Source organism: Cydia pomonella, chromosome 14, assembly GCF_033807575.1.
Source record: "Cydia pomonella isolate Wapato2018A chromosome 14, ilCydPomo1, whole genome shotgun sequence".
Classification (NCBI taxonomy): domain Eukaryota; kingdom Metazoa; phylum Arthropoda; class Insecta; order Lepidoptera; family Tortricidae; genus Cydia; species Cydia pomonella.
In genome coordinates, this window is record NC_084716.1 from 15099981 (window position 1) to 15120194 (window position 20214).

At 35.7% G+C, this 20214-nt stretch overlaps 1 protein-coding gene across 4 annotated transcripts in view; it reads right to left on the reverse strand.

Annotated features, from left to right (window-relative positions):
• The window catches only part of LOC133525042 (uncharacterized), a 62529-nt gene that overhangs the window by 15640 nt on the left and 26675 nt on the right, over positions 1-20214 (reverse strand). Inside the window, exon 1 of one of the 4 annotated variants that reach the window (XM_061861256.1) lies at positions 19207-19331. The exons of 2 other annotated variants lie outside the window; for them this stretch is intronic. In XM_061861256.1, the coding sequence (XP_061717240.1) occupies positions 19207-19209 (3 nt within the window). In that variant the 5' untranslated portion in view covers positions 19210-19331. Of the gene's footprint in view, positions 1-14377; positions 14679-19206; positions 19332-20214 lie in introns of those variants that run through there. One more of the 4 variants, XM_061861255.1, reaches the window with a different exon arrangement.

Below are 20214 nucleotides of genomic sequence, written 5' to 3' on the forward strand. Positions count from 1 at the left end.
AAGTGACGTATACTTAGTTATTATCATTAAGCACGCGATATGGTGGTAGTGGTCATGGCTGCGTATCTATCTTAAAATATTAGATAAATTAATGTTTAGATGAAAGATATAAGGCCATTTCGAATCTCAAAATACTGACTGGCTGACGCACAGTTTACACTATAACATGTCCAATTGCGTTGTTAACGCGTGTCTTTAAATAAGGTAATGCAATACAAACAAATCTTATTTTGAGCGAAAAAAAAAAAAAATATTATACATACGTCATTGCGTAGCCACATATCCTGTGTCAAGTTTTATTTTTATATGTGTTTTTACGTTTATTCGGCAATCGATTTAATTTAAATTAAAAGATGCATAGCGAAGAACGCAGTAGACATGGCACTGGCGTAAGTAAACGGCCCACAGTGGATCGAAATGACAAAAAAATGGACATTCACATTTTACTTTTTAAAACCATATTTTAAAGTTTTATAAAAAAAATCAAAATAAGGATTGTTTAAGGTAGAATAAAATAAAATCGGTTTTTATTGTATGAAACTGAAAAACAGGTATCTTATTATAAGAACACCGTTACCGATCTCTCTTTCTAACATTTAGGATATTACTTTCCTACTTAAAAACAGTAGAAAATAGTAAACAGCTTATCTCGGTAGGTGCCCGTTTTTATTATAATCGTCCAGCCAAAAGTCAGTAAAAACAACATTTTTCTTAGTGTTTTATTTTTTTTATTTTCATAAATTTAACGTTATATTAATGATAATTATAAGGTTAGAAAGAGAGATCGGTAACGGTTTTCTTATAATAAGATACCCATTTTTCAGTTTCATACAAAAAAAAAATCTGCTTATGCCTTATTTAGAAAAAAAAACTTATATTACATTTTTTATTCCTTACATCATTTTAAAAGAAAAGCATTTTTTTAAATAGGGTTAAAAAAAATGCGAATGTCCATGTTTTTGTCATTTCGATCCACTGTGCGGCCATTAAGCGGATCTCAGCTTCGAGCTTCGGTGTGGTCGAATTTTACACGTTCTAACCAATTTCCCTGAATTCAGCTCTTGGGCAACAGGTTTTATATGTTCAATTGTTCGTATAATTCTTTATACACGCGATGTAATTCGTTGATGTTCGAACCTTTACGACGTTACGTGTTCATTATTAGTGGATGCGCCAGCGCAGGCCCTCATCCGTTAATCTTCCTGAACTATTACTGCACCGTAATTACAAAATGACAGGATCGTAGCCAATTACAATTAAAAAGCATGTTTGAGCAACTCATGGCTGCCGTTGAATGTTTTGGGTAAGTACTACTGAGAAAAAGTTAAATAATATTTCAATAATGCGTAGACCGTACTTATTGTCTAGGTACATAGTTTGTGGCCGCTGCACAATACGCAATAATATGGAATAATCGTTCAATATAAAAAAGTTAATAACTAAAAATAAATATGGTTCCTAGAAAAAAATCAAGACATGTTGACAGTACGTGTCAACACAAACGCTCTCTGCTGAAACTAAAAATTATATTATCTTAAAAAACACTAGTGACTTGCAAGAAATGATACACTTGTCACGTCAAAAGCAACAAACAAAAGTCATCCTCATCCATCCGTCTATTCAAACAATATGACTTGAAAAAATCCTTCTTGAGAACTTCTCACGGAATATTCAGTTTCTTACTGCTATTAAATTATCCTAGCGTCCTGTTACTATATTCCCATCACGTATTACTTTTCCTTAAAACGACTGTAAGTAAGATCTCTGATTATGCAAAGTTATTATGAAACTCAAGGTCAAAATATTCTGGTTTTAACTTGTGGTTGGTAGGGGACTATCTTACCGCAGCTTCCGACGAGGGTGGGAAGCATCTATTTTTACTAGGACCCTTCACTATTCTATTATTTTTAGTACACTTATGTTTTAATTTAGTTTTAATATTACAGAGAGACGTTGAGTGCGTGTGAAAGATATGTTAACTTAAGTACGAGTAGTACTTTCCATGCAGTGATTCCGACTGTTTTTATTTGTTTTAAAAACATGTTTGTGATGTCAATGAAGATTGGTTCTATTATTCGTGTTCGAGTTCATAATCTGCGTTTAAAGTAAAGGGGCATAATTATAAATAGGTACTCATTACTCACATCAACTAATATAAGTAATATGACATTGTTAAACTCACATTGTATTTTTACGCCAGGAAAGCATAGGTCTAATTACATAAATTAGTTTGACTTTACGACTTTCTGCAGAAATAACGTGGCGTAAAATGTTATTACTTAACACTAAATTCTAATTTTCTTACAGCAATTGCAATTCATAAAATACTTTTAATTTATCGAAGATAAGGCGCGATTTGATGTATCGATGCAAATAAGTAATTTCTGATTTCTGAAGGTAATGTGCGATCAGACTATGATATTTTTTAAATAAACTTATCTCAATTTACTTACAATTTTAAAATCTCAGTGACAAACATGAATGCCATGTCATGTCAGCATGTCACGTATGTAAATCAGACGAGCAGACAATTTACAGAAGAGGGATATATATGCGGGTGGTACTAATTCAACGGCGATTAAGTAATAGCTCTAAATTGGATACCAATTTATCAGTTAGGCGAAGGAATTTGTAACAAGTAAGTCCTTTAATCGTATAAAAACCGTTGATTGGTGTAATAAAGTAGACTTTCGATTCAATTCGATGTTATCCTTCAACTGCCTTAATGAAAAAATACTGCTTCTCTTATCAAAGGACCATTACGAATCATCAAGAATGTCTTTGGTTCTATGATTGTGTCCTTTGAACTCCAAAAATCTAGAGCTAACCTAACAAATTGTAGAAAAAATCGAATATATCCAGAAAAGGACACGATAACTTGGACAATATATGAAAAACTATGTAGCCTTCTCTCTTTTCCACTGATCGTATTGTGAGATAGAGCATGACCCCGCAATCAATAGAAAGTTTTACAGAAGTTAAAATTTGAATTGAATTTGAGCCCAAATCCAATTTAACATAGAATCAAATCCGGATAACATGGGAAACGCGCTAGTTCACATTTATAGACGCTAAAGCCAGTATTCGCTATGAACACACCAACAAACCGAGAAGCGAAGTAAAGTACCCACACAAGTACCAGTTTGTAATTCAAGTTGTTCGCGGAAGCTGCGCAAACGCAACGAACTTAACCGATGAGTGACAACGGGATGTTGACACCGGTCTGTCACTGCCATCTCATATCCCCATTTCAAAAAGACCTATGTCATTATGAGACTTATATATAGCTACAGCTTTTTAGATACGTGTGGTTATAGATTGCACAGCCAACCTGTTTATAGTGGGAAGCTATTGGAATCGATATGCTCTCGCATTGATAAGTATCTACAGCGGAATGATTGACTCAACGGCGTTCGAGTGTGGAGTTAAGTGGAATGTTTGATTTTAATGTAATTTTCTTTTCCACGGTAAGGCCCGCCCGTAATCTAGTAGTAGGATAGCATTTTTCGATTGAAAAAAAATTGCAATAGTAACATATAACGGGGTATCACGTAGGTACAGTAATTGTATTAGAAATTGCTATTAGATCACCGGTAGCTATGCCCTATCCGATGTCAAGCAAAAACTATCATTACATATCACTTGATTCCCATGACTTCACATTCTATCATTATTGTAGATATCATCATATCTCATACTTACATATATTGAAAGTACAAGTAGTACCTATTGCAAGATACATTCTACTAAAGTGTGTACACATCATTGTATTAAATCCACAACCAGGCCCCTATTTTACCACGCTGACAATGAATGTCGCCCGACATTGACGATTTATAATAATTACATTAAATACTGGACCAAGAAGGAAATATTGACGTTATTGTACAGTGAGCTGCGGAATTGCTTGAGAGAGAAATAATGAATGAATTCATTCATAAAGTCGCCATCACTATGGCTGATGGTACCGTGGTTACTTACAGACAGGATCAGGCGTTAATTGTCAAATCGGTGAAATAGGTGCCTGAAATCCATTTTCATTTTCGAGAACATGTGGTCCATAATATATGTATTTTTCTGTGTGTGTATGACCTAGTTAGATCAAAGTTTCTTTGGTCTATACAATAATCATTAATAATTTTTGAGTGTCCCTATTTATTGCTATTTTAACTACGTACGTTATTTTAATAATTTTATTGTAATATCATTTGTTATATGTAATAAAGAATTGAATATGAATATGAATATGAATATATACCTTGACGAATACTCAAGTGGAGCGGATATCCATGGGCAAAACCTACGAAACGCCAGAAAACTCGTGGGCGTCAAGCATAAATTGGCGAAATCCGCAAAACTTAGCATACTTTTAAATCCAGGCTAAAACGATGTTGCTTATCGAGTACACTTTCTACAGTTTTGCAGATTTTATTCATTAAGTAATTATCTAATGGAATTGTAGGTATAATTTTATTTGATATTGTATTTATTATGCTAATTTTAATTTAATTGTTAATTTATTTAAGTTTTGTAATGAAATTATGAAAAACGACATGTAATATGAATTATTATGAATATACGGCCAGAGTTTGTCACTGTGTGCACAGGAAGGCTACAGGATGAGTGGCGCAGTCGATGGCCCGTATCGGGGGCCCTCGCTTGGTCGACTGCACTGGTATGTCCTTGTTGCTATTAGATTACTTATAGCAATGCGTAGGAATAGTTAGAAATCGCTATTTTATTTACAGGCCGCGTAGCCAACGTTACAATCGTTAACGTTCCGTAGCGTATCGTAGTCATCTCTCTCTATCACTCTTCCATATTAGTGCGACTGTGACAGTTGCGTTTCGTTCGCCACGGAGCGTGAACGATAGGCACGTTGGCTACGCGGGCTGGTATCTAAACACTAAGTTCTCTAAGTTATAAAAGTTATATTATGTATATGGTTACCAGATTAGTTAGTTATTAGCTTACTAAATATATTAGCGGAGACGCAAAAAAAAAGCAGTGCGATAAAAGAGCAGTGGTTAACTAATTATACGATACAGTATATCTGTATGGATATATTGGTTGCAGTAATGTCGTCCATCGTGTCATGAGCATATGAATATGACTCACTCTCGTAGATACTTGTTAGAAAGTGACATCTCCACTCACCATCTCAGGATAATTAGAGATCGCTTTATAGCGATAAAGCCGCCTGTTGTTCCCTGGTTCTATTTTCCTTTAAAATTTATTTGTAGTTTTACATGTATGTAAAATGTACAATGTTAGTGCAATAAAGAATATTACTTGCTTACTTTTTGAGAAAAAGATGTTAAGTTCTAACAAAAGTTAATCACAAATCATTGGATTTGTGTGCGTGCGGTATGTAAAGCTGTTTATAATGACATTATTGACCCAGGAAAATTAGGCCGAAAAAAGGGGTCAAGCGTGGAATGAGAGATAATACGCTGGAGACTCGTATAGGTACACCTCAATTATGACATTCTAAAAGTTGCCTTCAAAGTCAAGAAAATGTCGTGTGTGCGTGGGAAGTTATTCAATGTCAAATGTCACAAAAGTTGGTTTTTTGCTGATGTACAAGGGTGTATATGTCGCAGCTAAATGGTTAAATGAGGCAGCTTATTAGTCACCTACCCCGTTCATTAAACGCCTGCATCTAATGAAATGGCTGAAGATCGACAAGCGAAATCATTGATCGAAACATTTAACCAAATGGCTGAACGTCGCTATCGTGTAGTCATTTATTACTTATAGTTTAACTGGACATGAATTTATGATGTTAGGTTAGGTTAATACATACAATAAATTTATTTACTTATTTTGCTGTTATTCATCATTATCATTACATTTAGATCACTTGGCTGAGGGAACCAGTATTTTTCAAAGAGCAGACTTTCAATACGCCATGTTAAACATTGAGTGATTCTAGTTCAATTCTAATATAGCCATCAAATTGGATGCTGGCTTAATGAATTGCTATTTCTCAAGTAAAACCCTTAATTTGCCTGAGTCATAACAATATTTGAGACAAATTAACTAGAAATGTATCAAGGAAACAAGTAGAGTCGTATCAGAAGTAAATCATTATATAATTGAAATATTTCAGCAACTAAACCCCATTAGCCGCGAGAATGGAACTAAGTAATTAATTGGCTAGGTGCATTGTCGTCAGACAATGGCGACGGCGACACATCCTGCCGATTGTTTCAGACTGGCGACCGTGAACCCCGGTTTAGGGTTGCATTGTCACGAAACTAGATTTAGCTTTGAAAATTGTAACTAGAAGCTGATAAAAATGATATAATTTTAAATAAATAAATATTATAAGACCAAGCCCCACAGTAAGCTCAAGAATTGCGATATAATTTTTATTGGACTAACATTACATTAGATTACTCACGTAAAATAACTGAATACTGGAGGTATAAATAGTTATTTGTTTTACAAGGGGGCAAAGTTGTTGTTTAACCGCTCGTGCTAATATTGATACCCGAGCAAGCGAAGGATTCCAAAATAGAACCACGAGCGTAGTGAGTGGTTCGAAAAGTGGAATCTTGAGCGCTGCGAGGGTTTCAAGGCACAAGTATTAAACAAATTTTGCCACCGAGTAAAATACATAATTTTTCACTACACCAACGCGAGGAAAATTCTGACTGTAAAATATCAAACAAAATTAAACCAAATCAATTCCAAATTAACGTTATTCAATATTTATCATTCAACATCATCATTTAAAAGTCAATTCTTGCAAATACCATAAGGAAGCAACTCAAAATTTGCATCTGATTACTCTGCCCCACATGTGGATAAAATGCAACTTTCTCGTTAGTTTTTGAACAACCAAGGGGAATACTAGTTTTCCAGCACGATTCATTGAGAGGAAATGTTATATTTAATGCCTTACCATAATTTTACCGCGGTCGTTTTAGATAATGTCTTCGTAAGTTCTTATTAAAGGTATACTTAATTTCATTATTTACCTACTGATTGACAGATTCAAAATTTTACTGATGTCGTTTTAATAAGTCATCCATCCGACGTGTGAATGATACTTCCTTGGGGTCCCGTGTTCGATGCCCGCGCCGCTCCATCGGGCGCGGACAAACGCAGGATGCGGCAATACGATACTATTGTCGATTTACTGGTCATTGTGTGTAGGAAATTGGCTTTTTTGTGGCCTGCTGAAATTTTGAGCCCTTGGGCTAGTTGAACTGATTTACCTACCTATCTATAGTATTTTTGGGTAAAGCTAAATATCGACATCAAAATCACATACACGAGTCAAACCAATACCCTCTTTAATGAGCGTCAACTTAGTACGACCTATAATTGGACAACATGGCTAATGCGAATTGTTATTTGAAACTTAGTGTAATTTAAAAATGGTTGATAAAAATAGGTATTTCTCAATAAAATACATCGTACTAATACGTGGTTAACGACTCCACCATAGCTGTCTAAACACACGTGTAGTATTATCAGGGCTGGAATTGGGGTATGTATAAGTGTATTAATTTGTACTGTTTTATGTAATTATACAATTTTTATGATTGTACATCGGCATGGCAGTTAGACATTCTTAGCAGCACATATAAAAAAAGCATAATATCGTTTGAATTTAAAGTTTCGCAATAGGTACCTACAATAACCTAACATTAGAAAGAAATTCTCCTAGAACGTTTTAAAGTTTAAAAACTAAAAAACGTCAAATTCCATGACTCAGCCTCCCGGCAGCAGTTCTTATTCATTAGACATGAATGCAACATTACAATATGCCAGAAATGGCTTCGAATTTTTGCAAGGTAAACTGTCCATGTTTAATAAATCAACATAAATATTAAATTCCTAACCTAACTGTATCTGAAATTGCAATCTTTGAGGTGCATGTCTCAACTCTTCCGCCGAACACATTACGAGTATCACAGCATCGAAGAAACAAACATTTATCACACTTCTAAAATAAAAGCAAGAAACAAAAATGCTTTATACACGCAGGAACATAATCTCAAGATAAATCTCGTAGACAGGAATCTAGGAGGAAATTGGCTACGGTTTATTTGCCGCAGGGAACGATAGGATTCTTGTAAAAAGTTATTTTACCAGAGACACGTGCGTGCTGATCGTAATAAGTAGCGAATGTATGGTACCTATGTAAGGATACTAAGTATACGTATGGTCGTGTTTCTCTCAAGTGGAGTGAGAGTACATGAGAGTTCATATAGAAAGGATCGTCATAATATTCTGTGATTGACACAAACATATGTTTCAAGCCACTTTTCGGAAATGAGGCAATAACTAAATGGTTCAAATAACCTAAATTACGAATAGTAAGTAGTGACTGAACAGCTGAACAGGAGAACAATGTTTTTAAAACGCTACACTTTTGCTTTCCGCGCACTGATTGGGAACTGGGAACAATGGATTGTTTTATCATGTTCATCAGTAATTTTATTATTGTAATTTTATTGTAAGATAAAGGTCTTACATTTTAGTCTTGTTTGGTACATGCTACCCTGTTATGTCATACAATATGGGACATGTTACTTAATACTAAACTTAAAAACTAAATAAAGTAAAAAATACAATAAAATTACAATAATAAAATTACCATGCAACACTAAGTTTAAACATAAGAGCAATTTAATAGGTTAGTTTATAATTATCAACATGCATGTCAACATAATTACGTAGATGTCAATAAATTTTACATTAGAAAAGTAGTAGTAGTAGTAGTAGTAGTAGTAGTAGTAGTAGTAGGCCACAATACAAATAGCTGATGCCCTGTACTATCACTTAACAATAAAAAAGTACAGGTCAACAACCTCGTTTTCGAAAAAAATTGTGAAGACAATTTTTATCTTTGTTATCAATTCTCGAGTAATTGTGGAAAATTTTCTGTAACATTTATGCTTGGAATGAATGCCCTAATTCATAAGCTATCGAATGTTTTTTTTTTAATGTGTGATAGGTAATTGGACAGATAATGGTACATTAACCAAGTGCAGTCGTGTTTGGCAGCATACAACTTTGAAGGGGTGCAGTTTTAAAATGGTTGAGAAAAACATAGGTATGGGGGGTGATTTGTCGATAAAATTCTTCGTACTATACGTGGTTAACGGCTCGACTATACGTGGACAAATACATTGTATATCTCTGGGCGGCTAGAGAATAGACAAATATAAATAATACCATTGAGACAGACTTTCTCGATACCTTTCAGAAAATTGAGCCACACTCAATCTAATAATATCACCCATCGCATCTCTCACCCCCATACCCCTCCACCCCCACATCCAGCGGAAATTGCGCGATCTACGACCACATCTAGCATGCCTGTGCGCATTACGCGAACCGCCGGTAATGGCCGTCGATGAGCGGCGACTTTGAAGGTGCGACATACGAGCGTGCTGAAGTATTATGTGTTTCGTTGTTCGATTTTGACGCAAGTAGTAACATGCCTACGTCAAACTTTAGGTGATATTCTGATGGCAACCAACCGTAGCCTAGATTACTATTGTACAGTCATTGTCAATTTCTTTGATTAAATGAGTGACGGATTAAACGTTCTAATCGCGACAGTAAAGCGGCAACGGAAACAGTAATGTCACAACAGTAATGCAGCTGCAGTTGCGATTCGAACGTTAGCTAGCAGAACTGTACTACATAGTTAGAATTTTTGAATCTGGAAATATCAGTCATAGGATCAATAATAAGTACCTACTTACATATATGTAGCTATATATTACCATTAGTAAAAAATATCTCTTATGTTATGTTACGCCAATGTCCCCAGGCACCCCATTTGACCATCTAGCTATCCTACCCAAATCAATTTTAAGAAAGTCCGTAATTTTATTTAACAGGTAGTAGAGGGTAACCAAATCTTACCTGAATCGCAATACTTGGCTATCTTACACAATTGACACAAAATTGTCGAAAGCAGGTAATAGGGACTATAGGGAGACCATAATTATAAATAAAAAATAGTATTATTTGTGTATTTTATATGTATTGTACGAGTATCAAAGTTTTCAGTTGTTTTCGATAGTTCTAATAAATATCATCTTTCTCTCTCCTTGCACCATTTTTACATAATTAGTGTTTAATCTTGTGCAATGTTTTCCCAATAAAACAGATCTCTAAGACGCCTTCTTTGAAGCTTTGAATAATTGCAGTATTTTCTCTACTTTCAAACCGCTCGCCGCATCCCTTTTTATTGTCAAATGCCTATTACAGAGCAACTCGCTCCCATCAATTACGGATGCTTCCAGTAGCTACGTGGATAGTTAGTTAGGTAGTTAGTTAGCAACATTCTCGGAGCATTCCGCGTCAGTAATTGCACTTGCGTTATCGTAGGGCACTGACTGCGGCCCGTCACTAATGTCAGTGTCATTAACGACGTGCTCTCTGACTATATACAACTACCAACTCTGCTTATTGCAGGGGCCTATTTCTCGCACCTTGGGCCCATTTCTCGAACGATATTAGTCTAATATTATTAGTGTGTTGCCATGGTAACCCACACGACTTGACAGTTCGTGGAATAATAATATTAGACTAATACAGTTCGAGAAATGGGCCCCATGTTAGGCTAATATTATTAGTGTGTTGCCATGGTAACCCATACGCTTTGACAGTTCGTGGACTAATATTATTAGACTAATACCGTTCGAGAAATGGGCCCCAGGAGAGTAAATATCAGTATAACTACCATAGGTTAGTGAATCAATCAGCGATTGGCTACTCGTTATAAAATACGAAGTTATTTGAAACTATGTCGATATGAAAATGCAATAACTTAGGTATAGACTGTTGATTGTGAAATACCTAACTGACAGGTTAAGACGACACTGACACACATCATCACGAAATATCGTAAAGTTTTATGTATGTTTTACGGTCTGTTCGTGGCTTGTGCTTAGTTTAGTTTAGGGGCATTCAACAAGAATATTACTTACGTAACGCCATTCTTCCAATACTTCTAAAATGCTCAGAAAGCGATATTGGGTCTGGTCTTAGGGCATTCAACAACTGGAGACGCCTTGTCTCCAATATTCTGTACAAAACAGTCTGCCGATGTTTGCGCGGGAGCAACCTATTTACAATGTGTCAATGTGAATATTATCTATCATTTATTTCTTATCACAAAAAAATAATATCTACCATAACGTATTTCCTATACTAATCAGGGATCACCAATTAGTTTCTTCAGGGGCCTGGTTCTTAAAATAAAATTACCATCGCGGTCCGTTTCAACTTGAGTTTATTCAATAAGCATAAAAATAAAATAGGTCGGCGGTCCGCCGTTTGGTGACCCCTGTACTACATTTAGCGAAATATGACTAACTACAGACCATCTACAAACAGGAAAGTAAGAACTCTTTATCTAGGCTTGTTAGCAAAAAAACAAACCTTAAATCTAAACAGCTGAACAGACGAAAAATAGTAACAGAAATCCCTGTTCTATGTCTATTAATTAGAAATGAAATACCCTCTTTGTGAGTTTGTAACATATGTGAAGACCATTGCCCTGCGTTTGAACCGAGCCTTTGTGATGTTTCTAACATATGTCTTGTAGGTGCGTATCCTTTCTATTTCATTTTAAAACTAGCATCCTATGGAGTTTCGGTCTCGTCCGACGACGGTTCCGTACTTTTTGGTATTTGCTGTTATAGTTATAGCGGCAACATAAATACATCATCATCTGTGAAAATTTGCGGAGACTTAGTAATAGGGTCCCGTTTTACCGTTTGGGTACGAAAGTTACGGAACCCTAAAAAAATTTATATGTAGTTATTATAGCACATTACGATACAAGTGCGAAAAGTAGGTACCAAATGCGCAACGAATGGCAATAAATTAAAACACGACCGAAGAGAGTGCTTTAAATCAACACGAGTTGCGAATTGTCCATTCGCACATTTATCGTACAACGTTTTACAATCGACTAGTGCGATAATTAGTACATTACGTTACTATGTCGAAAATTTAAAGGGCCATATGTACTGTAAAGGTAACGATTGTCACCTTGGCTAGGCCCCCAACTTCGAGCAACTTTAACTTAAGAGGATACACCGCGGCCGTGCGAAATCGCTTTTTCATAAAATCATAGTCCTCATTTTGTTCTCTGGATATTAACATTATTAAAAATATTTTGACACAATTTGTTGTATAACAACCACAGTTATGCCCCTATGTTTGATTATTATAAGAGTTAGGAACATTTAAAACATTGTATGAAAACTATGTTTCTCTCCTAATTTTTACATAAATAAAAAAATCTAAAAAAGTCAAACATAGGGGCGTAGCTATGGTAAATATACATCAAAATATGTTAAAACATATTCCATAATGTCAATATCCAGAAAGGAAAATAGGGATTATGTTATATGGAAAAGCGGTCAAAATGTATTAAAATGTATATTACAACAACATGCACCAATCACTGTCATTCAACACTGCGATGCTATCATTTATACTGCATATTATTATGGAAATATTAATCTGTCTCATGTCTTATTCAGAACTGCATGTCTTACATGATAATGTATTATAATATTCTGTTAACTTTAACACCTGTTACCTAGGATATATCTACATCTGAACATTACATTTCCAAGTCAATAGAATCTCATTCAATCATTTTAAAGACCAATCAAGGTGCTATAGACAATTTATACATTTAATTAAACCTTGTACCTTAGTAATTACATAATTTATAGTTCAAAATCTGTTAATTTTCTCATAATATATTGAAAACAAATTAATTAAAAATATAACGTTACCTATGTTTCAAATATTAGGAAAGTCAGTCATATGTTTTAACATTTTTTTTCTATTTATGTATCTACAATATAATACCTACGTTGAAATCCATTTTGAATGATTTTCGCGTCAGCGCAAAGCGGACCGATTGCGCAGTGAATACTTTCTAATTTTCATCTAGAGCAGATAGAGAAGAGTCGTGGTATATAAGGAAACCAATACATTTTTAGACTCTTTTCTTTCCGCACAGACTACATATAGCTCTAATTTTGAATAGAGTATAACACTCCAGATGTCCAGACTATTTTAATTAAATAGTCTAATTTAACCGTTAATAACAAGTCAATGCGAGTTAAAGCAAACGAGTGATGATACGATCTATAATCAACGTATTCTTCTGAAATGCTAGAAATGATATCTAATATTGCGGTACAATCATATGTAAACTACACTATAATTCCATGCATAGTTACTCAGATTTAATTTTGGAGAAAAAAAGTTACCACTACTTTTGAGGATATAAAACTTATAAAATTTTTAAACTGAAAAAAAAAAAAAAACACTGTCGTACAGAAATGTTTAGACACGAAATCAATGCGCAAACGTGTTTGCTATGTTATCTCATTCTAAACACGGCTGAAATTCCACGCTGAACGGAAGTGCAGTTGAAAAACAACCCCCGTGTTCGTCCCCTGATTTAAAATATCACACCCTCGTCCGCCACAGGAATAGATTTAGAACGGTGTCCATTACTGGGAGGGAAGAAACCATTGAAAGATTTAGATATTTTTTACAAAAAAATTATGTAATAATAATATAATAATTCATGGGAAATAAATAAGTATATATGTTTAGGCATTTTTGTGCCGCACCTGCAATTTTGCTTTTATTATTATTTATTTATTATAATATACGGTGCGTGCCTATACGGTGTCCCACTGCTGAGCATAGGCCGCCCCCCTCGATTTCCACTCGTCTCAGTTTTGAGCAAATTTGCTTTTAAATTGTTTTTTTTCATATCGGCTGCACTGTGTTTATCAGTAAAAGAAACGTAAAAATAGCACAAAGAAAAGTTATACATCATTGCTTAATAACCTTATCGGAAAATTAACAACTTTCATATTAAATAATACTATAGCGGTATATAAACATTGAGGGACAAAACCAGCAATGGTTGCCAAACGTTGCGCAGGAGCACCAGATGTGCGCGGGCAGACAATATCGATCCTCGTGTCCTCAACGGCGCGGCGCGGTGCACGCGCGTATTGATCCCGACGTGTGCTGGGGTTGGCTCGGTTGGGGTCATAGCTTTGTTCGCAGATCGATAAATAACGATTAATATTATTCCTACTCCTTTTTTACGTATGTGCAGCGCTGCAACGTGTTAATTTTATACGTATACACTATGACTTAGATTTATTTATTTCCTAATTATGAAATCAAAACATTTTAATCCTACTATCCTATGAAAAATGTTCGTAACTTCTCACAATATAAATATGTACATATACCTATGACCAAAACACAATTTGATTTGTACGTATAAGTAATCAAGTATTTTCATTTCACATCCCCTAAGGTCTAAAGCGGCTCGATTGATATTAACATAACACATGAGAGATACCGTCGCATATTAAGAGGAATTCCTAGGTGCGATTTTTCCATACAAACGATCTCGACTCTTTTCTCCCTGGATTTTTAACCTAGAACAATGATTTTTTTCAAATAAGATCAATATCATCAATATGTGTGCCGCTATGTTTTGCTTTTTTGGATTATTTTATTTTGAAGAAACTTGCAGCGCCTCGAAAATCGCAGAAACGGCTCAATTGAATTGATGCAAAAAAGGCGCAGTATACAAATATGACAACAAATATCCAAAAAATCCAAACTAAATAAATTATTTCTTCCTCTTGCAGTTTCCAAAATTTCATAATGAATGGTTGCGTTTTGGAGGAGGAAACATTGAGCGAAACCTCGATTTTTGAGTTTTTTGCGTGGGAATTTTAGTCCGAGCTGCAGTTGTCCTTATCGCAAGCCCACCGTAGCGCGACAGAAACATAGCTTCGAAAATTCGAGATTTGAAAAGTTGCTCAGCTAGGAATTGCTTTTAAAAAGGGACATAAAACGTAATAGTTGAGTTTACTTAGTTTCAAATAAGGTTAGTAAAATTATACCTTGGTAAATATTAATTTGAAAACAAAGGAATTATAAATGTACTATGCATTAGAGTAATAATATCAGAAATCGGTAACCACAACCAAAAACAAATTCATATAAAACGACTCTAATCGGTCGATGAAACTTAAGACTTAGACCAAGGTACGACTTGTAAAAATTAGATTTTACATTTAACAATCACGCAAATCAGTATCCTAACCTCCCAGCCCACTAAACGAGCTGCTAGATTTATTACTTACAATTAATGATTTACGATGAATTTAATATTGTTTATATTGCAAACAAATCCCACGCCTATCAATTAATTCACCAGGGCTGCGCACTCGATGGGTGCATTATAGACTAGAGACATGCAAAGTGAACAGCATTCCTTATCACCCACAACCATTACTACCACTAACTATTTTATTCATAAATGTATTGGGAAAGGGTATTTGGTATTCAGCTAACTAATATCACAACAAGTATTTTAATACAGCGGGAAATGCTGCCAGCATCTACGGTACCATGCCGCGGGGTCTTAATATTAGATTTACATTATGTCTTTTAGCTTTAGATAGACCACTTGCCTTGCGGTGTCTTGTCCATGTCATAAAGAAATACTTTCTTGAACCTTTCTTAGTTTGTTCACTTTCCTTGTTAACCTATCATTGTCGAGTTAAATATAATTTACGACGCTTTAATGAAGAAAGCGATTAGAGCAGGTGCTGCCGTCGCGTACAGTTTATTATCACTTACGTGCGTACACGCATGGCAGTTTATGCTTTAGCAGCATTTTAATAAGGTTTATATTTAATTTGTGGGTAGGATGTTGCGATAAGGTGATAAGCAGGTGTTAGGAAAGCTTCCTTGTTTATGTTTTCACAGATGGAATTTTGTAACTTCACGTTGAACTATGTACTAGTCGAGTTTCATGTGTAAAAAAACAGCCATATCGGGATAGTGGAAGAGAACAATCTCACACCTGAGGATGCCGAAAACCGGGCAAAGTGAAGAAGATTGAGTAGGAAAGCGGACCCTGGCGCTAGGCCGGGAAAACGCTAGGTTTGAAGAAGAAGAATTGTAGGGAATAAGTAATGATTTTCTGAAACTAACAGGCCAATTCGAACGTACACTGAAATTAAAATATATAAATTATGTAATTTAGTTATCGTGTGTCTCGCTCGTGCCTGCACATGTACAAGTACGATTGTAATGCACGATAACTAAATTACATCATAAAGATATCATTCAGATCTTACCGCGAAAATTGAAATTTCCTTATTTGCCTCCCTATCACTCTTACATATTCGTGAATAAGGGTGTCGAACGTTTGAGTGTCCAACTGATAAAGTAGATCACAAGTCTATTAATAAAAATATGAATGCATCAGTTGCATAAGATCTCAATTTATTTATTGGCCACGGTACAATTGTGTTGATGGGAAGCACGCGCAAGATCTACTAATTGAGCTTACAGACAAATAGGTACGACAGTAGGTACTCATACCTCTACATATGCGTAGTAGGTCTTGTTGTAATGTATTAATGATGGTTAAATTTATTTTAAACTGGTTACTCACGTTAATAATAGTAGAATAAACGCTCGACATGGTTCGATCTGATTTCGAGGATCTTCGATCGCAGCGGCTGCATCGTCTCTTCTGGTCGAGCGCGCAACGTGTACATTTTAATATGCTCGAGTATCACGGGAGTTTTATAGTTTATTTTTATTTATTTCTCATAACGGTACAGGTATCATAACAGTTGCCCAATGCGAGAGAGTAGCAAATAGAAACCTATACCTATAAAATTATTTCTAAGAATTACAACATAACACAAAGACACTTTAATGAAGTCATTCTCAGATCAATGGAACACATAAATCTGGTCAGCAACTTGATTGAGCGTGCGCAGGGCTCTCGTCCACGGCGCCTAATGATGGTCCCTTTGCAACATTTTGCTATCACCCAATATACATATTATTCCAAAGCTATGTGAATATGGCCAGCGACTTAAACAATAAAGAAGTGTCACTTTTCAAATACCTTTCAAGCAATGTGTACAAACACGGCGCGAGCGTGTGGGGTGGGCCGGATGCGGCGAACTGACAATTTTGTACACAGCTTACTTACTTTAATAGATCTATGGCCTGATAAAGCTTACGATCTTTTATCGGGCCAATGACCTTCTTACGATTTTTTTATCCATTTCTTAACGTGTACTAGGAGCTCCTTTCTTTTTTTAATATTCTGAGCTACTATTGATAGGTATCAAAACGCGAAACTTCTCGGATCGACTTATGTGTTTGTTTTGCCCTCTATTGACAAAAATCGCTATTATCTAGGTTGCGCTAGGTATGTACCTTTTTATGAAATCTTATGCTCCTAGCCACTTTTACAAAGAAACCCAACAACTCAAATAACGTTAGTATTACGAGTAGATAATAGAAAGGGGTCACAAAAACTATACCGTCTAATCTAAACGTACATAATAAAGTCTAGTAAACGTATGAAATTCTGTACAAAGTAACCCGTTTTCTTTGCTCAAATCAAACATGCGTTAGACATTTTATTCCAAAAATTCCTTGACTTTTTATCAAAATGGTGGATGGTGGTGGTCTATTTCAAACTTAGAATCATCAGTGACGCAGCTGTTTTACTTACGTAGTTTCTGACTGAATTCTCATATCGTGATGTTCGATTCCAACCATGACCAAAGTGACCGATCCGGTATCGATCCGACACACGCCGAACTATAATGCACCTGCCTACGGTACTCGTGATTGGTCATGGACTGGCCTGATTTTGAACGAGCGTGATGTGGTGACGTGTCGGGGCCAAAAAGGACCACTAGAAGGGGACAGAGACTGTCGAATACTACTGCTGATAGACAAACCTCGTTATCAATTTTGCAGTTCATCGAACATGTGGGTTGGCTAAAATACGAGTACGTACCCTAAATTCGCCTTTATTGAGGAAGTTAGCGAACTAGTTGTACTACTTTGCTTTAACTAGCATTAAATCATAATTTCACTATAACTTTTCAGTTTAGTAATTAGTTCAAGTTCATTTCAAATATATTTTATTCATGTAGGCCTAGCAACAAGCACTTATGAATAGTAAGATAGTATTACATATAATAAGGTGCACATTTTGGGTTTGGAATAAGCAGGAATAAGAATAGATCACAAACGGTGAAGTTAGAAGTTCCATGGTGACATGGTTCCATGGTTGAGAGTTTCAGTGAATTGCGACCGGGATTTGCTGATAGATAATAAAATATGGATAGAGTCAGACCAAGATAAGTTGGCAGCGATTTTAATATCCCAGACAGTGCAAGTGTTATTTTAAACGTCAAACATCTATGACATTATGATGTTTACTTAACACTTGCACAGGCTGAGCTATCAAAATCGGTGCCAACTTAGCTTGGTCTGACTCTATAAGTTGGTTATGATGCCAACAAGGCACCCCAGGGGGCGTAGCGAGATAGCAAGAGTGGGAAGCTAGTTGATAGTTGAGTCACGTCTGAAAATATCGAAATAATACGAAAAATGTGCCAAAAATATACACTACCTTAATATATGGGCAATAAAGGGTATACATATTTTTAGCACTTTTTTCGTATCGATATTTTCAGACGTCACCGTACACTACACGGCTTAAACCTCCATTTGAATATTTCGATTCATTCTCAAGAGCAACAAGAAGCTTAACCAAGACAGATATTTTCTTAGTCTTTTACAACCGCGTTATGTAAGAGGAACAAGAAAAAAATCCTCTTAGAGATGGGCTTAGATTACATTACACATATGGTAGATTGATTCAAGAGGATGGGCACACTTGTTTAGGGGTTTTAAAGACATAAAACATGTCTGTCGCGGAGATCTCATAAACTGATAGTACCATGACCCGTATAGCGTCTTTTTTAACTCAACGAAACCCAAAATTGTCGGATGTACTGTGGATACAGTGGAAGGACCGTGTAAAATGATAAAAATAATATACCTACCTAACCCTCACTCAAAATTAAGGATCCAATCATAAGCAATGAACTGTTCGCCGGTTTCGTTCGATAAGAAGATAATTTGCATATTTATCTTATCATGGCATAATTTAATAATCCCTCGATATCACGATATAATGAAGTAAAATTCTTTGTTTGTAAACACAAAAGTTTACTAAAATGAATGACAATGGAATGCGTCATGTTTTAGTCCGCTGTTAATATTTTTTTTGTTCAAAATGCAAAATAATATGTTAAAATGACTTACCATTTCGAGGATAATATGTAGAAATAAATAATTATAGCAAAATCACAGTAAAATCACAAAATGCACATAGCAACCACATGCACCGGTGCTGTCAAATACACTGACGTATGCTAGAAAGAGACATCAATCGATATGCCACCCTCCGTTATTAAAATAGGATGGCAATATAAACTACACATTAGAAAGGAGGAGACGCACGATACATGTGCTTTAAGTTTGTACGCATGCGCGATTTTGGCTCGTGCGCATTGATGTTATGACAACGGCCATTGTAAGATTTGATCCAAGCGAAAATAAACTTTCTGGTAAAGTGCTAAGAGTGTTGACGTACCGCGTTTCTGCTACTTGATCTGGTTCATTGAGAATTTAAGACTCGTTAGGTCATACCTAAGTAGGCAATTGAAAAATGTATGGTACTTACATGAACAGGGTGAATAATTTACAGATAATAACAAATTGTAGTGACGCAAAGGTTGTCTGAAAGAGATCGCTCATTAGATTATTGTCGTCTCTTCTTTGCCTGGTCTTTTCCCATTTAATTTGAAGTCGGCTCTCCTCGTCATTCGCTGTTGTGGGTTGTCGAGACATCTGGGCATTCTTAAGTTTGTTGTTACTGATGGACATCCAGGTCGTAAGGGGTCTACCTCTGCCCGATCTTTTGGAACCGATGTTGATGCTTAGGACTTATCTAGACGGCTTGGGCGAACGGAGCCCTCGCCCACGTACGCACACTTAGAAAGGCCTCTCAACCAACCTCTCCAACCCCTTTATTACCTTGGGAAAACAAGTTGAAAAGGGCCTCGCAGATGTGGTTTCGCCCACGGCTAGATTAGTTCACGTTGCGTCACTGAGTCATACGATCGTCTGGCCTCCTCATAACATGATCATCCCACTTTAAGCTGTATGAAAGCTTTTAGCTGTATGAAAATTGCGCTCATATGCCAATATTTTTAACCGTCGGAAAGAGAAAAGATAAAATAGAATTTAAGCCTGTCGATGTCCGAAATT